General features: G+C 37.0%; 1 protein-coding gene across 1 annotated transcript in view; it reads left to right on the top strand.

Moving 5' to 3' along the window:
- Positions 1-18,698, top strand: part of Naaladl2 (N-acetylated alpha-linked acidic dipeptidase like 2) — an 890,024-nt gene that overhangs the window by 411,443 nt on the left and 459,883 nt on the right. Inside the window, exon 5 of the mRNA XM_032898601.1 lies at positions 8,425-8,575. Within this exon, the coding sequence (XP_032754492.1) occupies positions 8,425-8,575 (151 nt within the window). The remainder of the gene's footprint in view (positions 1-8,424; positions 8,576-18,698) is intronic.

The following is an 18,698-nucleotide window of genomic DNA, read 5'->3' on the forward strand; positions in this document are numbered from 1 at the left end:
TTTCTCAGTTTGTATCCTTGTAGCACCCAGAACTATCAGGCCACAGGTGTCACCATCCACAATGAGCCAGGCATTTCCACATTAGTTATCTATCAATCAAGAAAATATTCTAGGGGCTTTCTCACAGACTAATCAGGTACATGGATTTTCTTAGTTGAGATTCCTTCTTTCCAAATGACTCCCACAAATGCAAAGCTGGAAATCAAAGCAAAAGCAAAAACAAAAACAAAAAATAAAATAAAACAAACAAAAGCAAAACAAAGTAAAACAAAACACCTTAAAAATAAACCCTAGCAAATTTAGATGTGCTGCAATAGAAAATGTCCAGACTTGAATCAGAGAAACTCCAGTTTAATCTCCAACATGACCACATAGTACCTTCAGTTCTTGGCCAAATCTTCAGTACCCACAGTTTTAGGAGCTATATAATGAGAATTCAAATGATCTGAAAATAAATCAATTAATGACTTAAAATCAGCACCTGGCCCACAGCAGATGTGTAGTAAACAAATCATGTTTTATCCAACTGACTCAGGATGATAACTACACCTGTGTTCCTAAGTCCTTGTCAGTTTATCTGATACTTCCTTATGTGGGTTTGTTCCTTTTTTATTAGGGGATTGAGTGGTGATTATAACAAAATGCCACAGATTGGATTATATAAAGAATTGAAATTAGTTTTCTCAGAACATTTCACATCCAAAGTATTGACATGTGCTATTTTTTTCCTGAGGTTTCTCCTTTTAGCTTTCAATTGGCTCTCATTTTTCTGTCCCCATAAAAGCTTTTGCACTGCTCCCAATCTTTGATGATTATGATGATGATGATGATGATGATGATGATGATGATGATGATGGTGGTGGTGGTGGTGGTGGTGGTGGTGGTGGTGGTGGTGGTGGTGGTGGTGGTGATAGTGATGGTGATGGTGATGGTGATGATGATGATGTTTGTATGTGTGTGTTGTATATGCATGTATTCAGTTGCCTGTATGTGAGTGTGTGCAGGTACCTGTGTGTTTGTGTATGTGTGTGGTTGGTGCCAAGGAAGGTGTATAAACCTATGGAAGCAAGGGGACAATATGATGTTATTCCTGGGAATCCTCCCATATTTATTTTGAAGAATGTTTCAACTGGTTCTAATGCTTTCTATGACACTAAGGTGGCTGGCTAATAACCTTAGGAATCAAACTGTGTCCTCTGACCTAAAATTAGGATTAGAAACTTATGCCACTACACCTAACTTCTTTAGTTGCTTCCCAGTTGGATCCTCAGACTTGTGCAAAAGACACGTTGTTAACAATGCAATCTCTCCAGGCACTTCTACCTTATTAGGAAGTTAGTCCTTTGTGACTAGTGTCCATGCATTTGGCATTTATCAATATTACCCCCCTTGTCCACGGTGCTATCTCCAATATTAGTTGTATCTTAATATGTGCTGAGGATGAGGACTTTAATGTATGGGGTTTTTTAATGTATGGGTTTTTAAGGGACCCCAATCAGCTTGAAACAGCAAGTCAGTCACTATGATAAACTGTAGTTGTTTTTTTTTTCTTTTATGGTCATGTTTTCCATATGAGGGCTCAAAAAGCTGTAGTAATTATAAATACCCAAATGTTATTCCTAATGCTGTACCGATGCTGGGAAGGTGTTGAAGGCTGGAAAACAGAACCACCTCCTTTTGATGCTCACAATGACTACCGCATTCTAGAAGTACATTGAATTTTGTGCAAGGAAAATCAAAAGATCAAGGGTAGCATGCATCAATCCAAAAGTTGGTCATGATGGCTGAGTTGATTAGAACTAAGTAGCTGAGTCCTCAGTAGTAGATAAGTACATCAGCTGCTGAATTCCACTGATACTTTCTTACTGGACACTGAAGAAACAAAATAACAACTGGAAAATGAAAGATGAGGTTGTAAAAAAAAAAAAAAACAGAAGTATAAGAAGTAACAGAAACTTTTTTTGTGTGTCTTTGGATTTGAATTTCTTTGTCTGAATCTTCCCTTGGTATCTAATAAGTATACATAATTCCATATCCAGAATCTACTTATTTAAAGCACTGAATGGAGACCTAGGTCAGAACATTCTCAAATATCAACTACTATTCTCAAAAATATAATACCTGGGTCTAGGCTTTGCAACTAGCACCTGACTTTTACTGGTACTGCCATGTTTTTGGCATTTGAATTTTTGGCAATTGATTATATACTGTAAACAACAAGAAATATGTAAGTGTGGTTCATGATATGATGTATGGGAGAATAAGGAACCTTGAAATGGCCCAATATATTCATGTATAAGAAATTGTCAGCAAGACAAAAATAATAATATTAAAGCCTTCTAGAGGAATTTCCACCAGTCTGTCTCGACTCTTCAATAACAAGACAGAAATAAAACCAAGACAACATTATTTTTAATTTGTACTTTAAAGAGTGATAAGGAGAGAATGTAACACATTTAATTAAATGTTTTGATTTCTAAATTTTAAAAGCAATCTGGCTTAATACTTACAGTCACACTGTGACAATGTTTGCAAATTCCACAACAAAATATGTTGCATGAGCTTTTCAGTCTCGGTGTGTGAACAATAGAATACAATAACATTTCTGTAGGATGATTGCAGTATGTATATGATGGATACATGTGAAAGATTTATTCATGCAATCATTTATTAGTCGAGAAGTAAAGTAAAATATTCAGGTGCTCAACTCCTCTGACAAAGTAGAAAAAAATTTTCACTTACTGCACAAGCTACTAAGTAAATAATTTGAAGTTATATGGATCTCTTTCCAAGTTGGTCAGAAATTTGTTCTTGTTAATGTTTTTCTCCAAACACATTTTAATTTTTAGAAATAAGAACACAATACAATGGTACTTTATTTTTGGTAATGCTGTATATTTTGAAATGTGGGTTTCGGTTTTGCAGTGACAGGAATATAGCAGAGAAGATATGATGTAGATTTAACAAGGTGAAATCTCTGTGTGGATGGTTCCTCTTAAAAGTAAACTTGATAAGAGTTGAAATTATCTGGAAGATAGTTCTCTGCTCATGCATGCCTCTGAAATATTATACAGATTTAGATAATTGAGTTGGAAAGACCAGCCCACTCTGGGTGGAACCATTCCCTGGGCTATGATCTCTACTATAAAACAAAGAATGAGCCAATCACATGCATTCCTCATTGCCTGTTTCATAATTTTGGATGTCATGTGATCAGCTCTCTCAAGTTTCCATTGTGTTACAGCAAGTTTAGCTACTCCACTTTGACTCCCAGCAAATAACATGCTCACACCTGCCCAGGAGCTATCTGGATTCGAAAATGAAAGACACACACACACACACACACACACACACACACACACACACACACACACCAGTTAATTTTAATACACCTTGACTATCTGGAAAGCTGGCAGTTCTAAATCCTCCCTGTAGCTAGCACACATTTCTCTCCTGTCATCCTAGCTCGATACCCTCTAATTTTATATTTTATCTTTGTTGCCCCAGTTCCTTCTTGGTGGCTACTAGTCTTTGCTGCCCAAGATGCTTATGAGCATCCTTTCTGGGGGGGTCTGTATTCCTTCTCACCCACATTACAGATAATTTTCCTTCTGCAGCACTCAGTCTGATCAGTCTCTCTCTAAATCATGGCATTCTCTGCTTCCTCTCCCCCATTTCCTAGCCTGAGCAAGTCTCCAGGTCCTGCCTCAGTCTGCCTGCCAAGCTCTTGGCTCTATGGAAATTCTTTATTACCAGTCAAATCCCACTAGGGACAGAGACTCTCAGTCTTTGGGAACTGGATTGAATTGAGACAGCATTAAAACCAATCGCTGCCACTACTAAATGGTATATGCACTCCTCCACTAATTAGTCACAATAATATGAAAAGTAACTATGACATCTCATATACCAAAATGAATGTGTCTCAGAAAAACTAAGGAACTCCTTAGTGACTCCTCTAGATTCTAGGAACGTTAGTCATAATGTGGTAATGTGAAAATCAGGCAAGAACTTTCAAGCAGTTGACTTGCCTTGTCTCTTGAATACAGGAAGGGGCCCTCTTGTCACAGGACTAAGTATTTAGCACCGTCTAGTACAATGGGCTCTTGTGTTAAATAAAAGTGTGAAATTATGTGAAGTCGAGGTTTTTATTCCTATTTTAATGGAAAGTATAATTTCAAGTATATATATGATTTTGAATAAACATTATGGATATTTTGAATAAACATTCAGTAACTGTATACAGCAGTTAACTTCTCTTCTTGAAATAAACTACTGATTGAATCATTTACAGTACAAATACTTCCAGAATAAGTACAATGCTGATAGCTCCATGAAAACAATGTCTTAAACTTATGATTATATAATAAATAGTCTTATGTGAAGCGATAAGCCTCAAAGTTTAGAGTATAAAAGTACGAATGTTTTGAAAAATAGTGTTTCATAGTATTTTATCAAATTATATCTGAATGAGAAGAAAGGATGCATATGGATGCTCACAAATATTTTAATGCATTATATTGATACTATTTTAATATTCTCAATGGGATATTAACCTATAATTAAGTACCAAAATATTATATTCTGAGAAATTGAATCATAAAATAATTTAATGTGTTTTTAATCAGAGAAATCATTTTTGAAGAATTCCTTCTTGACCAGTAGTTAGAAGAAAGTTTGCTTTCTCTTATACAACTCAGAACCATCTGCCCAAGGTGTGTACCAATCGTAATGTGCTAGGCAATTTCTCATCATTCATTTTCAAGAAAATGTCCCTCAGAAATATTCACATTCCAATCGAGTCGAGGCAATTTCTCCGTTAAGGTTCACCTTTCCTGAACTTCTCCAATAGGTGCCAACATAACCACATGATATTTTCTGCAGCCAAATAAACTATAATGAAACAATGGGAGAAACTGAATACATTTTCTAAGATACATTGCTACTGGAGTCTTTATAGGGTAACCCTAATGTGACCTAACTTCTATTTCCATATTCCTTTGCACACCTTTACCTTGTGGCAAGCACTTCGAGGCTGTCACATTTGTTCTCTGGTCTCATCTTTATCTTGCAATGAGTAGCTTAGTGCAGTGACTCTTAATTTCATGAATAACTAATTGGTGGTTTTCCAATGTAGGTGCAAAATGTTGCAGTATTTTACAAAATAGATATTATACAGAATTTTATCTTAAAATCCATTTATTTCAATATAAAATTAAGAATTATGTGTAGTGGGTTGGTTAAATAGCATATGATGCCTTCTTGATATAGTATTATCTATTCAGTCTAAAAATAGATATGAATATCATGTAGAACTCATCAAGATATACAAATGTTTATTATTTATTAAGAAGTAATGAAAAAAACTATTAAATGATACTAGTCTGTCATTCATATGGGCCCTGTGATAGTTATAATTGCTGACCGATATAACACAGTAACATAATCTTTAAACATTATTAAATTTTGCTACAAATTTTTATAACCATGTTGTGCAATTCACAAGCATACACTTTGCAAATGATTATATAATGTTGCAGTGTCAAAAATCTGAACACACATAATGCATAGTTTAATCTTAACTAACTGAAATCATTTAATGAACAAAACAGTATTTTAACATAGAAAACAATTGTTTGATAAGAGAGGTTTATGTTCCCCCATATATTCTCCAATAAAAGCCTTTCAACAGTATTTCAGTAGTAAGAATTTGAGACAGTCAGCCCTAAGTATGAATCTCTCAAACATGTATTCTTTTTCCATTTATCTTCCCCATCCAATAGGTTTCTTCCTTCTTTCTATAGAACATCAAAATGTTAGAGAGAGAGGTTTGTCTTGTCTGAGTGGATTGCTGTGGAAGGTTTCCTATATTCTAATTAAAAAGTATGAACCATTGTTAATTATATCAAAATTATGAAGTATAAAACAAATTAAATATCAGCAATTTTATTTCATTTTCACAGGTTATTTTCTTTGTGTGATGCCCAATGGTGTTTATTGATTTTAGACACTTGGAAGAGATGTTTTCCTCAGATTAGATTTTGGACACATCAAGTCTGCAAACATTTTAATTTTATTTTTTAATTTTTTTGTTGTTGTTGATCTACTTAGGAGGCACAGGAAATGTATAGGTCCCACTGTTGTACCAACGGCCGTAGATATATAAGAAGGGTAGCTGAATACAAGTCTTAAAGTCTGTAAGCAGAGTTCCTTGATGTTTACAGATTCAAGTCCCTGCCTTTAATTGTTTCCCTAAATGATGGACTGTAACCTGCAGATCAAATAAATTCTTTTCCCCCCCTTAAGCTGTTTTTTGGCCATCCTCTCTATCACAGCCCCAGAAACCAAACTAGGATGTGTGTGTGTGTGTGTGTGTGTGTGTGTGTGTGTGTGTGTGTGTGTGTGTGTGTGTGTGTATGATTACATGGTTTGTTTTTTTCATAGTAAGTCCATACATTGAGTATTCCAAATATTCTCTCTGTGCTCCATTTTATTTAGGAATAGATGCTATGCCAAAATCGTTCTCCCCATAGAAATGTTTATGTAGCAATACTATCTCATGCCTGCTAGGCATTCAATGATCAGCATCATTAACCCGAGTACTTGAGAATAAGCTTGATCTTTGCCCTCAATACAGGTCCCACCTAAGGTCACAATGACTGTCCTTAGTCTAGTGCATAGTTCAGTAAACAACTGTGTGTGAAGTTAATTGGGAAGTAAAATATAAGTATTAAGTCAGGTCCTTGGATCAGTAGTAACAACCTCACACAATAAGGGTGTTAATCTTACTCTTTCATTACATGAATGACTTCTAATTACTTTTACTCTCTGAAAGAAAACAAATAAAAGTAGCAGTCGTGATCATTGTTATTCATATTAGATCAAGTTCCAGTAAGGTATGTCACAAAAATAAATCAGTTAAGCATGATAAATAATTCAGAACATGGGAAATTGTCAAACTCATCTTTCCCATTAATTATCCATTGTGCTCTTCTGCATAACAGAGTAAATCTTTACCTCAAACATCTTGAAGAAGGTACCCTGGGACTGCTTTCAAATATTTTGTAGAATGATCAGACATGAAAGAATTTTTCAAAATAAACCCTCTCATGAGGTTGTTTGGAAATGCTCTAACTCCTCGTCTCCCAGGTAGGGCTGAGGATGCAAAATAAGTAATGTCATGGAGGATCTTGAAAGGTTCATCACAGTAGCTACTACCCAAAGAGCAAGAGAAGAGGTTTTCTAGTTTCCGTTGGTAAGAGAGGCATGCCTCTGGAGTAAGTACGTCATCATACTGGAGTGGCTTTGGTTCTGGAGAGAGAGAAGAACAAGCAGAACACCATGCATATAAAAGCAGAACTCTATATAGGGGAGTCTCTGATAGCCTCCCAACAGTAGAAAATCTTTGGGCAACTTTTAAAAAGAGAGTGTGGATGTCTTTAGCAAAGGAAGAAATTATTCATAAACAATATACAAATGTTGCCTAGGAGGTAGAAGGGAGTAGTCAAGTCCTCTAATTAAATGAAGAACATTCATAACATACTCTCTTCCCCTAAGGCTCAGAAAACACTTAATTATTTGAATAGACAGAGTTCAGGGAGGCTTGGGGCGAAAGAGTATCTCTAAATGGGTCAGAACTGCTGTATTATGATCTCCTGGAAGCTGTGGTTGTTGAGTCCTAAAGAAGCTCGCCTGAGATTAAACTCATGTATATATGGGTACTCTGGGCAGGTGATTTAAAATCAAATCAAAACAAAACAAAAAATAAGGACATGAATTTGGAAATGTACTTGGCAGAGAATGAAAAAATGAGCTGGAAGGATTATGGAGATATCGTACAAATACATTATATGCATATGTGATAATTTCAAAGAATAAGTATAGTAAGTTTTTGTTGACTTAACCCAAACCTACACTTACTTGAATCTCAGTTGAAGAATCGTCTCCATAAGATTTGCCTTTGGGCACATCTGTGAGGTATTTTCTTAGTTGCCAAACAGTAAAGGAGAGCTGTGCTCACTGTGGACATTGCCATCCTTGGGCAGGAGGATCTGAGCTGTATAAGAATTGTAACTGAGCAAGCCATCAAAAGAAAGTCAGCAAGTAGTGTTCTCCAAAAGTCTCTTCTTCAATTCCTCCCTCTAGGTTTCTGTTTTAAATTCCTGTCCTGAAATCCCTCAGTGATGGGAAACTCTTAGAGAAATAAACTTCTCTTCTACAAGTTGCCTTTTGGTCATGATGTTTATTGCAATGATGAAAAGCAAAGTAGGGGAAAAGTACACATCTCAAATTTCAGGAAAAGAGAAATTCAGAGTGATTTTCTCTTAAATATTGAACGAGTCATTCCATCTGCTAACAATAAGGACACAGCAGTGCAGGCGTATCTAGTGTGTATAATGCTGTCAACTGTTGTTTGCCCTGTAGATTTCCTTACTGGAGAAGGCTGGGTTTGGAGGTGCTCTTCTCTACATTGATCCCTGTGATGCACGAGACTCTGCGGTCCTTAGCTCTGAACCTTTTATGGTGACACTGAATCCGGGAGGAGACCCCTCTACACCTGGATACCCTAGTCATGGTAAGCTTGCTCTTTTATAGATTTGACTTGTATGTGTATTCTATCTAATTTATTCAATGGATACTACATGGAATAAGTCTAAGTGCTTCATACATTCACTTTTTAATAACCTGTTGGAATAAACCAATTTTTAAAAATCTGTAGTAGGTTGCCATTTCAGTGATGCATGCTATGGACTTATAACAAACATACGTTATTACTGATCAATTTATATTTATATATATGAACAAGCAAATACCTTTAACTCTTGTTTGTCCAGTGTTTAAGGCTATGTTATGTTAAGTTGAATAGCAGTGGGAGAAGATACTAGAAAGTATGAATTTATGATGAAGTTTCCTTGGATTGCCCCATTTCTATGTGCTTTAAGATACTATCCTTCTCTTAAGCATTCTTCTATATTTGGGAATGCCATGTTCACCACAATGGGGAACGTGAGACATGAGCAGGACAACTGTAGTTATGGCAGATGCCTGTAAAATTCTTATAATTCTGCCTAGTGAATCATTGGCATATATTCTGTCCATAGAATTAGGCTGAGGGAGTAGCTCTTTAACAGCCTCTCAGGGCAATGACAACGCAATGACCACAGCAATTCAGTGTCCCCAAGGTATGTACACAATCTGTATTTTTTTTTACCCACCATTGTCTAATCTTATTTTTGTGGCCCTTCTATAATTATGAAGGCAATTTAAATAACATTTTTATAGTTTCACTTATCAATTACAGACTTTTCAAGCTATCTTCAATTCTTTCATTGGTCTTTGTTGTTGTAGTGCTGCCTTCAATCTTGAAATCACGTTTACATTTAATTGCATGTTCTTTAATTTTCTCCATGTGGTAATATTCTCAGAATAACACATTTTTTGTACTCTTGACACTAATTCCGAGTGAGCTTGTTAAGTAATTGTAGCCATACCTTCTGGAGAAACACTGAAGCGATTTCATCCCCTTTATAGTGTCCATCAAAAAAAACCTATTGTTGATGTTTCTTTATTCCCATGATGCAACCCCAGGTCCCTCCCTCATTTTTGTGCTTATCAGTTTTCTCTGTTGTGATCACCCTGAGTGGCAATGCCACCAAACATAAAACACCTTCTTTTCCTTTAACTTCTCCACCCAATTTGAGAAATGTTCAATGATTCTCGTCTGCTATAATAATCACAGGACTATGTGCCAAATGATTTGACATTTCTAGGATTCCTTTAGACAGGCTGTTCTTGAACTTCCTTCCTTGCCCAGGCTAGCCTCATATTGTAATAATCACCATTTTCTGCTTCTTAAACCTTTGGATTGCTGGTATGAGCCACCACTCAGCTTAGAATCCATTTGGAATAAAGGTGGAAAGTTCTGCCTATATTCTAACAAAGTGAAACACTGAATAATTATTGATAGTATAATTATTTATAATGTTGGAGTTTTTAGATCCAAAGATGAACAATATTATCTACAAAGTTTCTCCATGCCATTTAAACAGTACTAAACAAAAATTTCTTTTGCAAGCATAATACCAGTAGACAGAATGCCTCCTTTTTTCCATATAAAGCTCAATATAGTAGACAGGAATGGGAAAGGTTGTAACAGTAGTGGATTCTATCTGTGATTCCAATGAGTAGATTTTCTTCTTCCCTAAATTTGCTCACTATCTTTCTCTCACAGTTTCAGGTTTCATTATTTTGTTGTTTGTTTATTTGTTTAGAATAATTCTCTGTATGTATTTTGATTTTGGCAGTATGGAGAGTAAATTTCAGGAGGTGAATTTGTAAATAAACAAATAATTGTACAGCAAAAAACCCAAGTACCTGATATGATACATGGCAACACTGTCATTGCAAACCACCATCAGAACTAATTTAAAATCATTTATCAATGAATGGTAACTGTGTTTTAAAGGGGATTAATCTCCAAAGAAGTAGGACAAACAAAAATTCAAAAAGTATTGTCTTGCTTTTGGTTTTATTTATAATGTATACAAATTAAAACGAACAGTCCAGTATCCACTCAGTGTCACTCTTGTGGCTGTATCAATGGCTGCTAGTCTAGAATTCTTCTTTGGTTTACATATTCCTTAATACCTTAAGCATAATTCAGAATTTTCCAGAAAATTTGAATAAAGTCAAATGACACTAGAGCCATTTATGTAATCCTATGACCTTATAGTTAAGGACTGTGTCATCATTTCTGAGTTCTGAGACAGAAGGAGAAGACGGCATATAGACCAAAGATGCTTACCACCAAATTCAGCCCTCTGACTCTAATTTCCAGAACCCACTTGGAGGAGGGGGAGTTGAGTGCCACCAATTGTCCTATGGACCCACACCTGCACAGCACACCCCAAATCCCCAACAAATAAATCACACTCACTGAGTGTGATTTGTCCAATGCAATCACTTCAACTGGGTGATTGTAAGTCAAGACTTTGGAACTATTCCTCCAAACATTTCAAATGAATTGCTGAAATGAAACGCCGGGATTCCATATAAGGAATTGCTGCTTACTAAGCTTCATTGCCCAGCCAAGTAGTTCCTGAATCTTACTGAATCAGAGCAGGGAAGAAGTAGTTTCTAAACAGCATGTCCGCATGTGGTTCAGAGAAGAGTGTCTTGAGGTCATCACTTGAACAAAAACAATCTTTCGGAAACATCCAGCATACTGAGGGCTCTGAGCTTCATTTTCTTGACAGTAAAAAGAAGATTATGCTGCTCCGCTGTGTCTCTCCCAAGGTAGTTTTAAGGAAATGGAAATCCTTGAGTTCCAAGTCAGACTTAAATGGGAACTTTGAAGGAGGGAGCCATCCATCTGTATTCAAACTCACTCTGCTGGTGACGGAAGCAACTCAACTTCGAGAAGCACTGAGCCAGAGAAGCTTTATTGTACCTCATCTGCCAGGTCCAAATTGGACCAGTGGGGCCAGTGCTCTGAACCCTGTGACCCAGTGCTAGTGCTCCCTCAGCATCGGGCCTTTCATATTTGCTCTCTCTACATCAATCAGGATTCTGACGTGGCATTCTGAATTTCAGGGCATATCTGGCTCTCAGCAGGCTACTGATACAAAGTCAATGTGACTGAGTAAACAATCTCTTCCGGGACCATAAGTGATGACCTGGATGGTGTTCGTCCTCTAGTTAATCTCAAACTATAATCTAATGACTGCTCCTTCAAAAAAATGTAAAAGCAGTTATCACTGGTCATTATTCACAGAATATATATCTTCTTCTTAGTGCATTGTAAGATTTCTCATATGTACTCTATCACTCAAAACACAATTCTATGGATACCAAAAGTTAAAATACTAAATTAAAGTATCTAGTTAATGATGTAATTTATCATGTCATGTTCTTCTAGTTGGACTGCCAGGTCTGGCCACAGCGAGACAGGATGAGCCTGGTCCCTTAGAGACTTATGTGCTATGGTGGGGGAATACTGAAGGTTCTCCATCCTCTCAGAGGAGAAGGAGTATGAGAATTTGGGGGAGAAATTGTATTGCCAGCAGTTGGGAAACTGAGGCAGATGATCAATAATTCTATTATCCTTAGCAAAATGGGGAATTTGAGACCTAACTACATTGCACTTACCTTGTATTAAAAAGAACTAGAAAGCTATGGGGTACATCCATTCCAGAAAAAGTAGGAAGTGGAAGTTGTCTGTTCTTTATTGAATCATATTGAAGAAACCAAGTATTAAGGCTGCATGAAAGGCAAATCCAGCATAGTTCCTGGACCAGAAAGAGTTTCTTGTTGTACCTATATTGTAATAATCTGTCTTCTGCATTTTAAATTGTTTTTTATATTTAATTTTACTGTTGCTTTCAAATAACACTATATCAAAAATTTTACCTACTACGCCATTGAAATCCAAGCTATTACTTTCATCTTGACTTACTCTTGTGTAACTGTATATTGTGCTTCTGGGACTCTATCTTTTTAAATGTTTTATCTGTGTCCCTCTCTGTACATGTAACCATTCTTTGCTCCATGTTATCTTTTTTTTTTAATTCTTGAGAGGAAGTTATTTTCAGTGGTTTTACTCTACTGAAGTGTGTCAGAAGGCATAGTTTATTTAATATTCCCAGTGTTACAATTCAGTGGGTCTGTGTGCTGTTTATGTACTTGCTGTCTGCTCAGCATCAGCCCTGCCAGCCAGCGCTACTGAAAGAATCAGACAATCACTGTGACTTGTGACAAGACTTCAGCAGGTGTCCTTGGTCCAGTTACTTGGACAAATGTCTGAAGATGGACTTGACTTGGCACTAAATTACCTGAGACAGTGTTGAACTATTCCCTGACTAGCATACCAGAAAATATAAATATAAGCCTAGCTGTCGAAACAAAGTGTTAGATATCTATGACATAGAATGCATCGTCGCTTGGTTGAGGAAACACTGAAATTGCCTGCATTCATATTATTTTGCTATACTGAATGGTGTGTTATTTTCTGGTGTATTTACTTCCTACCCACCCTTCTTCCCCTCCCCCAATTAAATTTATTTATTCACATTACATCTGGACTGATGCTCCCTCCTAATCCCCTCTCCCATAGTCCTTCCCCCATTTCCCATTCCCCTTCTCATCTGGGAGGGTGGAGAATCCCCTTCTGTATTCCCCACCCTAGCACATAAATTCTCTGTTGGGCTAGGAACATCTGTCTCAACGAGGCCAGACAAGGCAGTCCAACTAGAAGAACACATCCCATGTACAGGCAACAGCTATTGGGATAGCACCCACTTAAGTTGTTTGGGACCCACATAAAGACCAAAGTGCACGTCGGCTACATTATGTTTGGGTGCCTAGGTCCAGCCTGTGTATGCTCTTTGGTTGGTGGTTCAGTCTTGGGGTGGTCTTCCTTTTGGAATTCCTACCCCTGTCAGGGTCCTCAATCCTTCCCCCAACCCTTCCATAAAAGTCCCCAAGCTCCACCCCAATATTTGGTGGTGGGTCTCTGCATTTGTTTCAGTCAGCTGCTGGGTGGAACCTCTCAGAAGCCAGTCATGCTAGGTTCCTGTCTGCAAGCATAACATAGTATCACTAACAGTGTCAGAGATTAGTGCTTGCCCTTGGGATGGGTCTGTAATTGGGCTGGATATTTCTAATCCAAATATTATCAAATATTAGAGCTACCTTAAGGAGAACTGTTGTTAAACATCCAAATATTCCTAAAAGCTCATCTCATCAAATATTAAAAATACATATCACTTCAATTCAAGCATCATTTTAAAAACAAAATTTTGTTTTGAAAATAATTTGTAATCATAAGTTTTCATGACCCTGGGTAAGGAAAGTTTTTATTGATTGCTAAAATATCTAAGTGTGCAGACTACAAAGGATGCCTTTGAGTGGTTATTGTTCTTAAGAAATCTGTTTGCTGCTTGGTGTATCTGCCACTCGGACTGTTCTTCATTGCTGTATGGGGAGCATTTTACTTTGAACAAGTACTAGATCGATAGAGTCATTTGTTTTGCTTAAGAACCAAAGTTTCCATGAAATCTATGGTGAGTTCTTATGGTGATAAAAATTCTACTGAGAGATTGAGAGAGCACAAGGAATCCTTCTAGGCAACTTGAGTTTGCTGCCATATCTGGTGTCTCCCGGTCTCTAAGGTCCAGCATTCTCCTCTGGCATGTACGCATGTGCACACACACACACACACACACACACACACACACATACACACACACACATATACACACACACACTAATAATAGGATGAAATATTTTAAACATCTGTTTAAAAATAGATGCTCAAAAAATAGATGCTCAAATACATTTTTACACAATTCATATTATAATAAGCTATTTAATTATAATTCTTAAAAGGTGGAATTTTATTTTTACCTTGTGGTTTTTAAAATGCCCATATGTGAATTTATTTAAAATTATGTGTAAGTGTGGAGGGGTGTACACTTAGCACAGACACCCTCAGAGATCAGAGGTGCTTTATCTCCTGAACTTGAATAGTGAGGTTTGGAGATCCAGAGCAGGTTCTGGAAACCAAAATGAAGACTTCTGGAAGAAAACAAAGGCATCGGAACAGCTGAAAATTTCCTCCCCCCCCCTTTAATAGTTTCACAAACAGGATAGCTTGTTACTAGCTCCATATTCCAAGTAAGTAAACTGACCTAGATCAAAAAGGAACCTAATTAGCACAATAACAACACTGAGTTGCAAATTGCCTAATTTCTTAGCTAGGGTTCCTTCGCTCCTAATAATACCTTGTATCCATTATATAGCTTATGTGTAAGAGTTTGAGGTGTTAACAAACAAAAAAAATCATTAAATTTAATGCCGAAACATATGAGGATTTAGTTTAACACTGAACCCATTTGAGGGTAATTTAAAGGGGAAACAACGCAAAGTACACTGGGATGTTGGAAAAGCTGTGCTTAGGCTCATGTGGTACATGAGAGCCTTTGCAGTGTTATGCAAAACACCTGGTGCAGCATGGAAGGCAAGGACTCACTTTGACAGATGGGTTCCAGAGGTCTCAGTCTGTCATGGCTGGGGAGGCATCAGACAGCTGCTCCGTCAGAGGTGGCAGGAGCATGTGGTGAGGCTCCTCACCTGAGTCTGTGCCATACCTGCAAAGGCTACTACTTTCCCTCCTCCTCAGCAGCAGAAGCCTGGAAGGGAATTTCATATGCAAATCATACCAGATATACCAATATGTCTATGTGACACCCAAAATCAGGCATAATGCCCCCATAACATAGATATTTCTGTTAATATTTTCTCTGCAGAAATGATAATTGAATTATTATACAAAAAATTAAAAAGGCACCAGTCAACCAAAATTGTGAATTTAGAAGCTTGAAATATAGCACAGTTGTTAATGAGGACCAAGATTTAGGTCCCAGCACCAACACAGTAGCTTACAACCCTCAACTCAAGTTCTAGGAAGACTGATGTCTGCTACGGACCTTTCTGGGCACCAGACATGCATAGAGTACTTGTACGGCTCTCACTCAGACACTTCAAAAATAAAAATAAATTAATTTTTAAATGGGTCTTTTGAATTTTAACCACAGATATTCGGTTACGTTTTAGATTTGTTGTTTTGTGTGGTTTGATTTTATTTTGGTTTTAAAGGAATACATTCAAAATTTCCCAATTCCTCAATTTTATGAACTTTCTGCTTATTAATTTGAACTGCACATAAGAAGCACTAATCTTATTTCTAAAAGATTTTTTAAAGAATTAAAAAATTCATTAGCTATCATTTTCTTAAAGATATTCTTCCATGTTGCATGTTTAGCCTTCTTATCAACATTGCTTAACATTGCTGTACATTACAACTAGACTCTGACATGACTTGGTCTTTAAAGAAGATTTGCCCTATGAAGGAGGGGACTCCCTTACTCTACAAAGTCAATCAATAATTTCTTCAGAGAAGTTTTTGAGTGATGTGTTTTGGTATGACCTCTTATTTCATAACACAAATTTACAAAAATGTAAAAGTGAGATATTCTGTCAATGAAAATTCCACTATTACTGGAATTACTCCAAGTAGTAAGAAAGTCAAAACACACAGAAAAAGCTCCTGAAGGCCCAAACGTACTTTTGAAACAAGTATTTCTTGATTTCAGTTAATTCTTAACAGACTGACATTGAAAGAACGTTCAAAAAGTACAATTTCATTAGCAGTCCTCAGCAAAAGATGTAATATAGCATAATTTTGTTTCCCATTTAAATATATGAAACAATTAAATCCCATTGGAAAACTATAGTACAAATAATTTATGTTTTTTCCTACCATATAAGGTTACAGTTTCTTTCCTTCTTTTTTCCCTTCCATTTTTAAACATTTCTATTTAAATAAAATAGATTATTTTCTCATGCAATCGATACTTATTACAGTTTTCCCTCTACTCTTCCCAGTTCCTCCCCATGTCCCATCTTCTCCCCTCCTCTCCCCCTCCAGATATGCTCCCTTTCTGTCTTTCATTAGAAAGAACAGACTTATAAGAGATAACAACAAAGCACAACAAAATAATATGTAATAAGATAAAATAATAAGCACACCAAAGTTGTACAAGGAAACTAATGAAAGGGAAAGAGTCCAGTAAGGCAGAAGCATCAGAGCCCCATCGTCGCACATGTAGGACCTTGCTACCAGACCCTCATAATAACTGGTGTGGTTGACTGAGCTGAGACCCAGGAATCACAGAGATTTGACAACAGCAAGAAAGGAGCTTCTTTCTACCTATCTCTGTACTTGATCTGGAACACATAATGATGACACCTCACTGAGGGGACCATAGGTGCTCAGTCAGTCTTCAGCCAAGCAGCTTCCCTTCCTGGGTATTCCTTCCTCCAAGAGGTATAGAATATCTGAATACAGTGTATTCTTTGTCATACAACACCAAAGAAAGAAATATGAACAATCAAGGATCATCTCAAACCATTGCTTCATTAATGTTCGTCCTAGGAAAGAATGGCACTTAACACTCTAGAGGCTTCCTCTCCTCCAGCTGCTCTGGTACTCTCAGCACTAGCTCCCAACCAGGCTGGATCCTGTTGGACCAGGGCTCTGCCTTCCCCTTCCTATCTGGTGCATAGATACCCTGAAGGGTAATGTAGACCAGGACACCACTCTTGACTTCCTCTCCTGGAGGCATGCTGGTGGTATCATGGAATCCATGCAGAGGGGCAGATCACTGAGTGACACCCTATAACAATACTAAACTGAAAGCTACAAGTTAAACTCAGAGGACCTGGTGCGTGCCCATATCATCCCTGTGCTTGCTGCTTCGGTCTTTGTGAGTTCATATGAGTTTTCCTCAGTTGATTTAGAAGGTCGTATTCTCTCGGTATCTTCCATTAAAAAATTTAAAAGGTGAGTTTTGTTCTTTAACCACAGGCACTTTTTTGCCTGTAGTTTGGGTTGTTTGACCAGTGTAGCCATAAGTGTAGCCATGTACACCACAGGGTACTGTGAATAAGTATTCATTATTATTCATGTGGTGGTCATTGGAGGTAAGTCTGTCTAAGAAGGACCGATATTAGTGACAGGCATTTATCTACCTAAGGAAAAGCCTAAAAATCTCAAGATTATTGTGTGTACCACAGAGATATGACTGACTTTACCCTTGGCAGTAGAAAGGACAGATCTATATTGTCCAGTTTGTAGCCACAAGCTATGGCTGACTTCTTAGCTTTTACATTTAAATCAATTAAAATGCAATGAAATTTAAGATGCAGTCATCATACCCGCATTTCAAACAGTTGAGAGCCATTATGCGGCATCAAAGGATTTATACCAATAGGAAGTACTTCTATATGGGTGCCACACAAATGTATGTCTATATTACTTCTTTATATGGAAGTTGAAAGTTGTCTGCTTCACATAACCCAGGGGCCTGTCTCTCCACAGTTATGATAACTCAGCTTTGTTTATCTTTTTAATTTAATTTTATTTTTTTACCACTGGCATTATTTGAATGCTGAATTTACAAAGCAGACATTATGAACCACATGTTAGGCAGGCTTCATGAATCCTTTTATGGCTTAGTGTGGAACCAAAACATAGCCGAGTGCTTCTAAAGTAAACATTTTCCATTTCCAGAATTCTCAGAAGAGTTTTTGCATTTTAAGTATGTTAAAATAAATCTTGTAATGTTATTTTAAAGTGTTATTGCATTTGCCTCAAACTGCTAGCATTGTAAGTTTCAGCCCCATTCAATTCCTTCTGACAGTTTAGGCTGTGTGAAAAGTGGGTTCCACTTTTGTTTTGCCTACCAACCATCTCTCTGTTTAAATTTTTCACTGAGAATGGAAAGATTAAGTCATCTTTGGAATTTTACATGCTTTCTTTTTGAAAAAAATGGTTAAGCGTTAGACTACTTGGAAGTTTGAAGTTGGACCATTTATTTTGCAGTAAATCAAAAGCCAGATTTTGATAGTTGTTCCCATGTGAAATTAGCTTTGTCTGCTACAAACAATAAGTTTCCATTCCAGGGGAATAGATGCCACTTGCGTATTTGCAACTTTTATGGTTTGCACATATATGTTCACCCCATCTGGTGATACCTACATACTTTGCTGTCTGTTCAGTAAGGACTCCTTCAAATCTCTCTTCTCTTTTGCCCCTCTGACTCTTAGCATTAATTGTGGCTTGTCTCTTGATAATATTG

This window comes from Rattus rattus, chromosome 3 (assembly GCF_011064425.1).
Source record: "Rattus rattus isolate New Zealand chromosome 3, Rrattus_CSIRO_v1, whole genome shotgun sequence".
NCBI lineage: Eukaryota > Metazoa > Chordata > Mammalia > Rodentia > Muridae > Rattus > Rattus rattus.